The sequence below is a fragment of the Geotrypetes seraphini genome, chromosome 9, assembly GCF_902459505.1.
Source record: "Geotrypetes seraphini chromosome 9, aGeoSer1.1, whole genome shotgun sequence".
Classification (NCBI taxonomy): domain Eukaryota; kingdom Metazoa; phylum Chordata; class Amphibia; order Gymnophiona; family Dermophiidae; genus Geotrypetes; species Geotrypetes seraphini.
In genome coordinates this window covers 81,961,488-81,975,290 of record NC_047092.1, presented here as the reverse complement: position 1 = coordinate 81,975,290, position 13,803 = coordinate 81,961,488, and the positions used below count along the sequence as shown (strand labels likewise).

Genomic DNA, 13,803 nt, shown 5'->3' with positions numbered 1-13,803 from the left:
TTTTTTAAAAACCCATGCTACTCACAAACTACAGAGTAGGAAGTCACTAACCCCCTCTCTTACTAAGGCACGCTAGCTGATTTAGCGCACGCTAAATATTAGCACATGCTAAATGCTAGCACGTCCATAAAAAATAATGGACGCATTAGCATTTAGCGCGCACTAAATCGGCTAGCGCCCCTTAGTAAAAGGATCCCTAAAAGCGAAAAAAAAAATTGTCACACTGCAGCTGAAGTAAAGTTTTTATTGGTCTGCAGAGAAAAAAAAAAAAAAAAAGAACAGGGGGTTCTGCACGACAGGCTTACAGGAAAACACGTATACGTGCAATGCGAGCCTACCAAAGACTTCTTAAAGGTACAGAAACGCAGGGCTCCATCTCAAGCATCACCCTCATGTGAGAAAGGTCTGCTTATCCTTGGGTATCTGTAAATAAGTTACTACTTAATGGGCAAATTACCTATAACACTGAGTGGTCCTAGGCTTAGAAGTTACAAACTTACGTAAACAACTCCATCTTGTTTGTCCACGGATAAAACAAAAATGCTTACCTTTAACAGGTGTTTTCTGCACACAGCAAGACTGATTAGGTACATAAGCCTTTCTATCTCCAGAAAATTGCATTCATTCTTGAGCTATGGAACAAAACAGAAACTGAGGAGACCATGTGCACAAGAAAGACCATGCATGCTACACTTAGTTCTGATCTAAGAGAGATATTCTATCCAGATACCGAGTGATGTCATCACTCATTTGTGCACCTGATCAATCCTGCTGTCCTTGGGAAAAACTTGTTACAGGTAAGCCACTGATTTACCTCTGAGTATCAGCAAGTTTAAAAAAGGAAATTCTGTGCATGTAGAATTTCCATTATGATAATTACATCCAACAAATTTGTGCACACCAAGAACAGGTATTGTCTGTACTCATATACAGTTTATTTTCAAAAACATACACTCATAAATGCAAACACCTCCAATCCATAACTCTGGAAATGCTTCCACTGTGTATGCTGTTCATGGCTAATTTTACATTCAAAATAATTTCAGCGCACAAAACGCTGCTTTTCGTGAAAAAAGGTTTTGAAAATGTCCTCCCTGTAACTAGTTAACAAAAAAAAAAAAAGCCCACACAATTAGAATGTCTCATTATTCAAATTCTAGTAGTGCTGATGGGCTCTGGATGAGTCAAGACCATCTGTGGCCCATTACTGTGTCACCTACAAAACCATCGACTGCACTGAAACTGGACAAAATAAATGATTCTGGAATGGCTAACCTTTCTTTCCTCTATTACTACCATAATCTCTCAAATTGCACTAAAATGTGGGAAAGAGGGGGGAGGTGGTGTGGGTGCAATATGTAAAGCTATTAGATGTGAATTAGACCAGTACTTTGCAACCCAGTCCACAAAGCACACCTAGCCAGTCAGGTGTTCAGGATATCCACAATTAATATGCATGATATAGAGAGATGCATATCTAGATTTGCATGCACTGCTTTCCACCTCATGCATATTCACTGTGGATATCTGATTGGTTGAGTGTGCTCTGACTATGGGGTTGAGAACCACTGTATTAGAGTATCCTGTCTGCAGAACTGGTTAGAAACACAAAGATCCTGGATTCTGTTCCAGTCAATCAAACAAGTGGTATCTACAACAGAAGGAAATTATTATACTAAAAAGGTCTGTGCACTATATCCACACCCTTTTCTATAAAAAAATAAAATAAATCTTACAATATCTTAGCTCACTTGTTGTAAAATTAGTGAATATTTCATTAGAATCAACTTGCCATCCATCAACAGCAAAAGTTATTAAAAACTCCAGGAATCTATAGCAAGAAATCTTGTTAGATAACTATTAATACAGATTTCATCGCTTTCACAGACCTGAAACACTAATATTGTTAGGATTGGTCAATAGTTTAACCATTGTACAATATAATATAATTTTTATTTGTATACCGCCAATACCTCCATGGAGTTCACAGTGGTTTGCATAAGTAATTATTGTGATACAAATTAAAAACTAGTGTTACAATACTTAGGTTTTTTTTTGAAACATTTAAAGTTAGATTGCTGGTTAATATTAGTTGGTAATGCTTTCCACAGACTATTTAATGCCAGAGGGCACATTTGGAAATAAGAGTGCAGGCATCCCCGCGGCCGGCTTGTTTCTAGTGCTGAGAGGAAAGGTCCTATCCAACTTCCTTAAAAGAACTGTAAGCTGTGGTACACGAGCCCAAAGGGGCATGGCCAAAAGGGGCATAACACGTCCCTTTTGAGCTCCTTCAGAGCCCTGAGGAGCCAGGAGCAGGACATTACCAGCTTTAAGAGTATGGGGAAAAGAAAAGCGAAGATGGAGTTAACTCCATCTTCTTCAACTAGGGGACGTATAGACTGTCACTTTCAACCTATATTGGTACCATCGATGGATGATAAGGTAAACTTATCTTCTCAATCTGTCTCTCTGTCCTCAGGTGAACCATCACCACCTCTTCAACAAGCTTTAAGCTCTGAAGGAAGAATTGATTCAGCCTCCAAAGATGGGGAAGAATCTTCTCCCTTACAATCATCCAGTTTGGACACAAGTTTAGAATTTTCAAAGCAATACATGGAAACTACAAATATACAACGTTTGATTCCTGTTCAGATGGTATTAGGGACAAACATAAGTGCTTTTCCTAAAGATAAGACAATTACCTTACAGGATGTCTGGTTAGTGGTGACTTGTACTGAAACCTCTTGTCAATTTAAAAGTAACTGATCATGAGACCCAACTGACTTCAAATGTAAATAAATTGGATAAATTAGATTCTTCAGTAGGTACTTTGCAAAAACTGGCAATGTCAAATATTAAAGATGGTATATTATTGCATGGTTAATTGGAAAAAATGGAAAATTTTATGAGAGCCAAAAACCTTAGGTTTTTGAACTTTCCTATTTCTCATTATCTAGCACAGTGTATCGCAAACTGTGCCACAGCACACTAGGGTGCCTCCTGAGATTTCAGGTGTGGAGCAGCACACAGGCGAGGAGGATAGGTGCCAATGCTGGCTGCCTACAGGACATGCCTATCGCGTCTCCTTCTCTCTGGCCATCTTCCCTGCTGGCAACCCCCACTGGTATTTCAGGGCCTGTCTGGAGGACCTGCGCGTTATGCACAGATGTTGACATATGTCATGCATGTACATGATGTCATCAGGGCAACATCTGCGCACCTCTGAATGCCTCGAGCTGCAGACACTATGTTTAGTATGCCACAGCTCAAGAATGATTGTGGAACATTGATCTAGCACCAATGGAACTCCTGAGGATGTATATGTGAGAGATGTTCTTCAATATGCTCAGGTAAATTATTTACACCTGACAATTTTTATTACATCCCCAGAAGTTCCAAGAATATTGCTGATGAGGGTGAAATAGATCATTTGGTATCTCCTGATAGCTTAAATATTTCTCAACTAGATGTTTTAGCCCATTACATTAACGGGTGCTAGAGACTCCTCTTCCTCCTGCCCTTGTTCCCTCTGTTAGGCATTGATTTTTTTTTCTACTCAATTTGAATTCAAGATGGAAGATTGTACCAGGAGCCATCACCGAGATAACCGCTAAAGCTACGGAAGAGCCTCCGCTCACCTCTGTATAAAGTCCCCTTTTTTTTTCGTTGTAGGCTTCTTCCCCCTTCCTTTCCCGTCCCACCTTTCGCTTTTTCAACCCCCTTGCATTTCCCTTTCTACAGTCCCCCTCGTGCTTCATCTGCTCCTTCTCCTGTGCGGGCCACCGGAGTAGAGAGGATGGGGTGGAGGGGGCTGCCGGCGGAGAGGAGCTAGGTGGCTGGAGGAGCAGCAGCAGCCACCGTCGATCTCAGCCTCCTCATAAGCTGGTTGCAAGCTTGGGCGCTAGAGAGACATGCAGGGATTTGTGAGGTTGCAGCTGTAGAGCAGCGAGATGTAATGCTTCCCTGCGCCGTCCCACCTTCGCCTACCTGGATTTGCTTTTTTTTTTCTTTTAGTTTTCTTTGCCGATCCTTTTGTTTCGTGCACTGTGGATGGTATGGTTTGGAGACGGTGTCTTCAGTGAGTGAAGGGGGAGCCGCGCCAGGCATGAAGTGTAAGGGAGCCAGCAAGACCGCAGGGACCGTTGTATGCGCGCATGCGCACTCCTGCCGGCCACGGACCTACAGATCACACAGGTAAGAGTGCGCATGCGCGCTTAGCATTTTATTATAGTAGATGTTTGGAATCTATTAAGGATTCAATAGCCAAAACAAGCTACTTTGTTGGTTACATTTAAGACAGAATTAGAAAAGCAAGCTATTCTCAAACTGTATTTTGCCAAAAAGCAGGCTTGGTTTTATGGTCAGCAATTAAGAGTTTTTCCTGATGTAGCCAGGCAAACAAAGAAAACAGTTCCTACAGCTAAGTCTAAGGTCTTGGCTGTGGGAGCTACTTTTTTTTCCTTAGATTTCCATGTAAATGCCTTGTATCTTATTGAAATGATAAATATATATATTTGTGGATCCATCCTAAGTAGAGAATTTCCTTAAAAGATAAACCTTTACTTGAGAAAGGTTTAGAAACTAATACAGCGGTTGATAAGTAACTTACGGAAATAATTTTTTATTTGCCTGATTTAACGGTATTATGAATAATTTCTTTAAAAGTTTCTAGCATATTAAGGCGCAAGATACCCCAATAATGTGGACTAAAATAGGAATGTTTTTCTTTAAATTTTTATTATATGAAAATTGTGAATTTGCTTGCATTTGGTTAAGTATGTAACAAATGGAAATAAATAAATAAAAATGGTAATGCTTTCTACAATTTTGCTGCCTGATATGCCCAGGTGGAGTTGTCTTTTACTCCTGATAGAATTATCAACTGCCTTTGATACCCTGAACAATGAGATTTTAACAGAATTATTAGCATCAATGGGTATGATAAGAATTGACCTATTACTATTTTGTTTTATTGATATACTTAGCAGATTCTAGCATCCATGTGTTTTCCGGTAAATATCTTTTACAAACAGGTGACCCACAGAGCTCTGTCCTGCTAGCAGAGCTTTATATTAACTTTTCCTAAATATACAGTCTGCTTGCAAATTTGGGAATACAGTATTGTACTGTATATATACAGATAATAGTCATGCTCACCCCCCCTCCCTCCCCACCTGTGGTCTCTTTTTTTTTTTTTTTTAAGACACATTACTTGTCTTTACATTACGTAGCTACAGATCTCCTCAGACGAGGCCGCCCTAGTTTCCGCTCATGAGATAGTAACTCCTCTGGTGGAGTGAGCTTTCAATGCGATCAGCAGCTTATTACCGCAGCCCACATATGCAGAGGAAATGGCTATCTTAATCCATCTGGAAACCAAGGTTTTAAACGCCAGTCTCCCTTTCTTGGCATGACTAGTCAGAACAAAAAGGTGATTCGATAAGCAAAACTCAATGGTAATTTTGAGGTACCAGAGGAAAGTCCGCTTGACATCCAGCAAATGCAATGCCCTTTTTTCTTTGCCCACGTAGGGTGGAAAGCAGGAAAACAGACTTCCTGATTAACATGGAAGGGCAAGACAACTTTCAGTAAGAAGGATGAACTGTGTGTAAGGAGAGCCCTGCTTCTGTAATTTTAAGGAATGCAGCAGAAGCGCATTTAGAATACAGAGCTCAGCAACATATAATAATCTCCCAATGAAGGTCTATGCAGACTGAAACGCTCCAGGGAAGGCAGAGCATCGGATGTCTAGTGAAATACAAACCAGCATTGAATTTGGCAGATGGCCATATAAGTTAAGTGTTGCTGTTCTCACAAATGGATTGTTGTTGTTAAAATTATAAGTTTAGGTTATATGTGAAACCAAAAATTAAAAAACAAAAACAAAAACACTCGCTTAAGGGATGGGAAGGAGACTTTGATATAAATGATTATATGGTATTGATCACACAGGATGTGGACTTGAAATCAATATATAAGTTATATGAGGTCCTATGTACTGAAATTCCTGATATATCAACCTCCTAGTTGATAAATTACTTGGGAGAGATTCAGATATGGACTTGCTACCAAGCTAATTAAAATTTTTTTGGTATTGAGCTGTGATTATAGTCGTTTGAGTCAGTTGCATTAGTTTGCATTAAGAATTTAAAGTGGTATTTTTGATTATCCAAGAACTCCCTTTTTTTGTGAAGAAGTCAAATAGTAGCAGTATTCCATGTCACCAATCCAGGGCAAGCAGTGGCTTCTCCCATGTCTGTCTCAACAGTAGACTATGGACTTTTCCTCTAGGAACTTGTCCAAACCTTTCTAAAACCAGCTACATTAACCGCTTTTACAACATCTTCTGACAACACATTCCCGAGCTTAACTATTCTCCGAGTGAAAAAATATTTCCTCCTATTGGTTTTAAAAATATTACTCTGTAATTTCATCGAGTGTTCCCTAGTCTTTGTAAGTCTTGATGCACTAAAAATCAATCCACTTGTACCCATTCTACAACTCAGGATTTTGTAGACTTCAATCATATCTCCCCTCAGCTGTCTCTTTTCCAAGCTGAAGAGCCCTAACCTCTTTAGACTTTCCTTATACGAGAGGAGTTCCATCCCCTTGGTCGCTCTTCTTTGAACTTTTTCTAGTGCCACTATATCATTTTTGAGATAACACCAGACTGAATGCAATACTCAAAGTGAGGTCGCAACATTGACTGATACAGAGGCATTATAACATTCTTAGTCTTGATTACCATCCCTTTTCTAAGAATTCCTAGCATCTTGTTTGCTTTCTTGGTCACCGCCACACATTGGGCGGAAGGTTTCAGCTTATTATCCATGATGACATCCAGATCTTTTTCTTAAGCGCTGACCCACAAGGTTGATCCTAGCATCCGGTAACTATGATTTGCATTATTCTTTCTAATATGCATCACTTTGCATTTATCCACATAAAATTTCATCTGCCATTTGGACGTCCAGTCTTCCAATTTCCCAAGATCTTCATGCAGTTTTTCACAGTCCACACATGTTTTTAACAACTTTGAACAGTTTAGTATCATCTGCAAATTTAAATCAGCTCACTCATAGTTCCAATTTCCAGATCATTTATAAATAAGTTAAATAGCACTGGCCCCAGTGTAGATCCTTGCGGCACACCACAATTTACCTTCTCCATTGAGAAAAATGGCCAGTTAACCCTACCTTTTGTTTTCTGTCTGATAACCAAATCTTAATCCACAATTGAACATTGCCTCCTAGCCCATGATTCTTTCTCAGGAGCCTTTCATGAGGAACTTTGTCAAAAGCTTTCTGGAAATCTAGATATACTACATCAACTGGCTCCCCTTTATCTACATGTTTATTCATACCTTCAAAGAAGTCAAGCAAATTGGTGAGGCAAAACCTCCCTCGGCTGAACACATGCTGACTGTCTAATTAAATCATCTTTGTCTACATGTGCCACAATTTTATTTTTTATAAATGTTTCCACTATTTTGCCCAGAACTGAAGTCAGGCTTGAAGTCAGGTTGGGGTTGCTGCTCATGCCACGAATGTTAAAAAGGTAAGGGGAAAGTGGAGCGGCACGTTTGGTAGTGGGGGTAGGAGGGATGGAGAGGAGGACTGGAGCTGGCACCCCCACCAAGAGGGTGACTAGAGGCAGACTGCCCCCTCCCTTGCTATGCCTTTGCCTCCCATATTCCCCATATTTTCCTATGTTATTAGTACCTACATGTACCGAGACAGCCGGCTCCTCCCCAGCACTATTTAAGATCTTATATTATAAGTGATGCATGAGGTGAGCTTCCTTATGTTACTGATCACAGTAGACTAACTTACACACTGAACTCCAGACTCATCCACTGCTGCCTTCCTTGATACAATGGAAACTCAAGATTCACTCAGGTGATCAAATCTCCAACCCATGAAAAAAGGGCCATACACTAGACCCAGCCCCCTTTTACAAAAACGTGCAAGAGGTTTTTAGTGCCAGCCGGCGTGCTGAATGCTCTGCACTAGTCCGACAATTTTGTAAAAGGGTGGGTTAGTGTTCTGCAAAGGGGTCAAGATCTTTGAACACAAAGCTGGTGGTCTCCAGCTAACACCCTCATCATGAACCGATCTTTTCCTAATCAAGTTTTTTGAAAGGAAATTTAAAGACATGAGATATCTCACTACTGAGAACCTCCTAGAGACCTTGGCTTACCCACATTTAGATTAAAAGATAACTACATCCTACTGTAAACTTCACAACAAAACCATCTTTCCCAATCACAACATCAATGATTTTATCACGTATTTTGCTAATAAAATTAAGGACTCCTTTTACAAAGGTGTGTTAGGACCTTAACGCACGGAATAGCATACGCTAAAATGCCACATGCGCTAGCTGCTACTGCTTCCTCTTGAGCAGGCGGTAGTTTTTCAGGTAGCGCGCACTAAAAACGCTAGCACACCTTTGTAAAAATTAGACTGGAGTAAAAATCTGCCGTCATCTACTATGTTACTATGTAAAAGGAGCCCTAAATGTCTGAGCCAGATGCACTAAACAAGATCCGTAGGACTGCGTCGGTCTACTCCAGTCTAATTTTTGGGTGATTCTAAAAGAGCTATTTGAAGCACTAAAAATTTTGCATGAAAATGATTTGCACTGAGGTTCGTCGTAATCCCTGTCTCTCCCGTCCGATTGATCGTTTTGAGAGCAATTCTCATACCTGCGTAGAGCTGGAAGTGGAAGCCCGAACAGCTACAGAGCAGCCTCCTCCCACTCAGCTGTTTGGGGCAGGAAGCCTTTTTTCTTTCTTTTTTTAAAATGGGCACAGATGCTGTGTGTGTGTTATACACACACACAATATCTAAACCATTAAAAAAAGGGAAAGAACCCCCGCTGATGACAGCCCTCCCTGACGAAAGGGGCCTTCCCCTTGGGAAACTGGTTTAGTGACGATCACTGGCTTTAGTGCATCTGGGCCTCAATCAAGACCTAGAGACAATCCGACTGAGCCTCCCACAAGCTAATGAGAACACTCTCTTCTCCGTCATGCAGCCTTCTGGGATTCATTCAACTGGCCCTTGAAAAAACTGAAAAGTCTACATCCAACAACTTGCCCTCTTGATCTCTACCTAGAAAAGACAATACAGATACTAAACCTAGCAGAATTCTGCACAAAAAAAATTCAAAATTCTGCAATTTTATTTGTCAAATTTGAAAATAATATGTTAAAATAAAATGTTCTTTCTTCTATCTTTGTTGTCTGGACATTTTATTTTTCCATCATATTGGTTCCAGATTCTCGTTTCTGCTTTCCTGTCACCTGCTAATTCTTCTTCAAGCGGCTGCTATCCATGTCTTTTCTCCTCTATCCTGTCTATTCCCTCACTACATCTGCCTCTGACATATTGATCATTCAATTATAGCTCTTTTCTGCCTCTCTTGCCCTTTTTCTCTTTTTTGTTTTTCAGCTACTTATCAAACTTGCATCTTCTCTCCTATTCCCCATCTCATTACTTCCTCAGCCCTCCATTCCTTTTCATTTTCAATGTATCCCCCCCTTACTATATTTCTATCCTCTGTATGATCTATCATCTCATTCGTTTCCTTGCCACCCTCTCTTCCCACTCAGAGTTCTATCATTCTCCGTGCTTTCCCTTCCTCCATCCTTATAGGCCAGTATCTGCTTCCTCTTCCTTCCCTCCCCACCCTCATAGTATGGCATCTCCTTCTCTCTTCCCTACTACTCTCTCTCCCCCATGATCTAGCATTTCTCAAACTCTCTTCCCTCACTTCCATTGCCAGACACATCTTCAACACTCCATTCTGCTCCTGGATCCAACATCTCCTTCCTTCTCCCCCTCCACCTTCTGTGTATCCCTCTCTCTCATCCATGCCCATGTCTAACACCTCTCGCTTTCTCTTACGTCCCTCCCCCGTGCAGCATTTTCTCCCTTCCTCTGCCATATCCAACATTTCTATTTCTTTCCCACAATCCATCATCTCTCTCCTCCTGCCTTGTGCCCTGAGTCAAACCTTTCTATCCCCCTCCATGCACAATCTCTCCCTTTCGCCCCTCCATTATCACGTGCAATATGTCACCCTCCACCTTTACTTCCTCTCCTCCCCTGTACTCACTCTCCCTAAGAAAGGCTTCAGCAACAATTTTCACATGCTGCCCGATGCTAACCTGGAAGCCTCTCCTCTGCTGCTGAGAGCCTTTTGGATTAGCGGAAGGCACCGTGTGGGTATTGCAGCCGATTTCACAACCTGATGAAGCTGACTTTACTAATGCTGCATAGTGACATGGATAACCTGGACATACAGGTGATTCAACTGGACATACTGGCCTCACTTGTGTATGCTGGACACTACAGACCTATATTTTCACTTGTGTATGCTGGACACTACAGACCTATATTTTCCCATAGCCAGGCCCAGCCTGTACCTTGCTGTCTGTAAACACCTGCAGCTTTTGCAATGCTAACAACGTTTTTGTTTCCATTCCCTGCTGGGAGGATATTTCTCCAAGGTTCTGCTGAACTGTTATCAGTGCTGTATGACTTCATATGCCAGGCACCCTGGAAAGCCATAAAACTTTTATAATGAGCAAGGATCCCTGCAGGACGATGTGGGTGTAGCGAGATGAGAGAACTTGGTACCAAAACATTTGCTCCCTGTCTCTGAACCAAGTTATGAGAACCAAGCAGCTGGATTGTCGAAAGGTCACCTTTGCCAACTTTCAGCATACAAGGACACCATCCCGAAGATGCACAGAATTGTAAACCCACTAATTAGCATCTACATATCTCAGCACTGGAGAAAGAAAGTTCACCAAGAGTTCTCTGTTTCTGCAAGGCCCCCCCCTACTGGGGAGGGGGGTGGAGGTGAGAGAGGCGTGGACTGAGAGGAGGAGGAGTTAGATATACATTATTTTATGTACCAATAGGGAATTACATAACCAGAATTCGGGGATGGACTTTTTTGGAACAAAGGAAGAATTTCTCTGTATAAAAAACACGTGCATTCTAGGTAAAGCCAGAGAGATTCACTTACTTATGCTATGGGGATCTGCTAGCCCCCTGCTAAGCATATGGGTGCAAGTTCTTCTCTCCATTGCATATTCTGAACTGACAATATATTTTTCTGATATGTCTCTGCTGCTGTAATACTGTAAGTTTTTATACTAACAATAAATGAATATTGTCTGTTTTGGAAGATACAATGCTGTCTTGTAGTTATTCCAATGAGGTAAACAAAGCAGCCTTTACTTCAATAGCTAATAATTATTTATAGCTAATAATTAATTTATGGGCTTTTTTTTTTTTTTCGAACTTGTCCAAACCCCTTAAGCCTTTGACTATAAAACAGCTCCATCTTTCATCCATCTACATTTGTCTCTTTTTCCTTTTCCTCAGATATAGGATACATCTCGGACAAGGGATGTCTCACATACTGGCATATGATCCCCTAAATCTTGTTTAATATTATTCACGTTGAAATAACTAAACAGATTCAGGAGCAATAATATTATTCACATCACCTCCAGAACAAGTTTGGGAACCAATGAGTTAGTAGATTTAAAAACAAATTAGAGTTAGCTTGTTCATGTAAACCACCGTGAACTTTTTTGAGGTATTGACAATATATAAATTAAGATTGTATTGTATATAATTTATTTTTGTTCAATTTAGCTATGAAACTTGTTACCAGAGGATAAAATCAAGGCATTAAGCACAGATGCATTTAAAAGAGGTCCAGACAAGTTTGTGTGATGATCACAATTGTTGAGAGGGAGTGGGGTCAGTAGCGTAGGAAGGGGGGATGAAAGGCGGACTGCTTCAGGCTCTGTCTTGCTGGGGGTGCCGGCACTTCCCTGCCCATTGTTGCCATGCTCGTGTCTGCCCCTCCCCCTGATACCTCTTTAAATCTTTACCAGTGCAAGCAACTTCTCCAACCTGATTCCACTCTGAAATTACTTCCTAGTCAGGGCCAGGAAGTGACATCAGAGGGAAAGCCAAAACTGGTGCGAGATGCAGGCCAGAGAAACTACTCGCAATGGTTAAGATTTTAAGAGGTATGGGGGGAGGGTGCGAGTGTGGTGTGGGGGCGGGTAAAGAGCAGGGGGGCAGAGAGGGCGGGGGACGCCACTGCCCCGAGCGCTTCCTACCCTCGCTACGCCATTGAGTAGGATGGTTGTAAGGTAGGGGCCTGAAAGTTAATTGAAGCGAGAATATAATGCTGAAGGTTCACCTAGAGCAGTGTTCTTCACTGCAAGAGCCAACTGACAACCCCCACTGAATCTAGATAAGAAAAGAGAACCACAGAGACACAATAGACACTCTTCTAGTACTCTTTTTTAAGCTTGCTGCTAACACTGTTTCCAGAACAACTGTTCTGTTTTGGAACTTCAAGGCTCTCTCTGAATTTGAGCCACGCAGTGACCAAGTCTATGTGAATCAAAGGAATTTGGATGGTATGTTGCTCAAACTCAATCTAGCCACATTATGCAAGAAGAAAACCAAGTAGACATCCCAGAGTGGCACCTGTAGCAACTCTGTTGAAGATGATGGAGCATTAATAAAGTGAGAAGCTGATGCAGAAAGCTACTGCTGGCAGAAACAAGCAGTTAACAAGCATTCTGCATATGCATTACTGACTACACAATGCAAAAGGAGGTTCACTGTGCAGATAACTCACACAGTATATTACAAAGAAACGTAATTGGATCACTAGATATTCTTCGGCAATAAATATGGGATTTTAACATACACACAATTCCAGAATTTCACTGCCAGATCTGAGGCAGAGTAGAAAGGTTGAGAAGATTCACTGCTAGTTGTTTTTTCTTTTTCTGCAACCATATATACCTTTATAAATATTTTACAAGAGAACAGAAGTAGCAGTTGTACACAGAGGTAATATCAGCTTCACTGAGTGCATGCATGTATGAAGTAAAAAGTACCAGCACACACCTACTTATATTGTTCTGTGCATAAATATTAGCCTCACAAAAATGTTATGTGCAAGAAATTTTTGTGATGCTAATATTTATGCAAAGATCATCATTCTAGTTCATGTGCAGGTATGTGGTTGTACTTCCATTTTCTTCAGACTTGAGCATAGTGAAGCCACCCTTATCACAAAATCTTTGTGCCTGTATGCCTGGCAGGCTTTCTCCGAGTAGCACACAAATTCTGTGTGCTTTGGATTTACATCTCATTAGCTTAATGCATTGCCAAGGAATTTTTTTTCATATTAATCTCACGAGAGAGGTCATGTACTCAGCTATCAGCACAGGGCTCTACCATATGGCTTTCTGCATTAACCCTTGAGTGGAGATCGAGCTTGAAGAAATAGGGGACAGGAGGATACAAGTTGAAAATGAGGGAATGTGTAATGGAGGAGAGATAAGATAGGCTAAGTCAGTGGTTGTTAACCTGGGTTCGGTGAGTCAGTCTCGCGGGTTCGGCGGAGGTCAAAACACACCTCCGACTCATATAGCGCTTCGGTCACGTTCAATCATCTATCAGTTATTCAGTGATTTTGATCAAGACTGATCGTGTACTCGGTTTCTTGATCTATCAATCTGTAACTAACGCCTTTATACATCAATCAATTCCTGATCAAAATTTGTGATTTAACTGATAGATGATTGAACGTGACCGAAGCGCTTATGATTCGTGATGATACGCCCCGCTTGTCCATAATTAGCTGCAGGTGATCACGCAACATCACTTGGCCTAGCTGTGCTGCAGGGGATTTGATGCGCACAGTAGTCGAATTGTAACTGTTGTGATGGTACGTCGTGTGATACCT

At 41.2% G+C, this 13,803-nt stretch overlaps 1 protein-coding gene across 6 annotated transcripts in view; it reads right to left on the bottom strand.

Annotated features, from left to right (window-relative positions):
- The window catches only part of DENND11 (DENN domain containing 11), a 256,066-nt gene that overhangs the window by 238,931 nt on the left and 3,332 nt on the right, over positions 1 to 13,803 (bottom strand). For 2 of the 6 annotated variants that reach the window (XM_033958010.1, XM_033958012.1), the window contains exon 2: positions 549 to 632. The exons of the other annotated variants lie outside the window; for them this stretch is intronic. In XM_033958010.1, coding sequence (XP_033813901.1) covers positions 549 to 593 — 45 coding nt within the window. In that variant the 5' untranslated portion in view covers positions 594 to 632. The remainder of the gene's footprint in view (positions 1 to 548; positions 633 to 13,803) is intronic. 6 annotated transcript variants of the gene reach the window in all.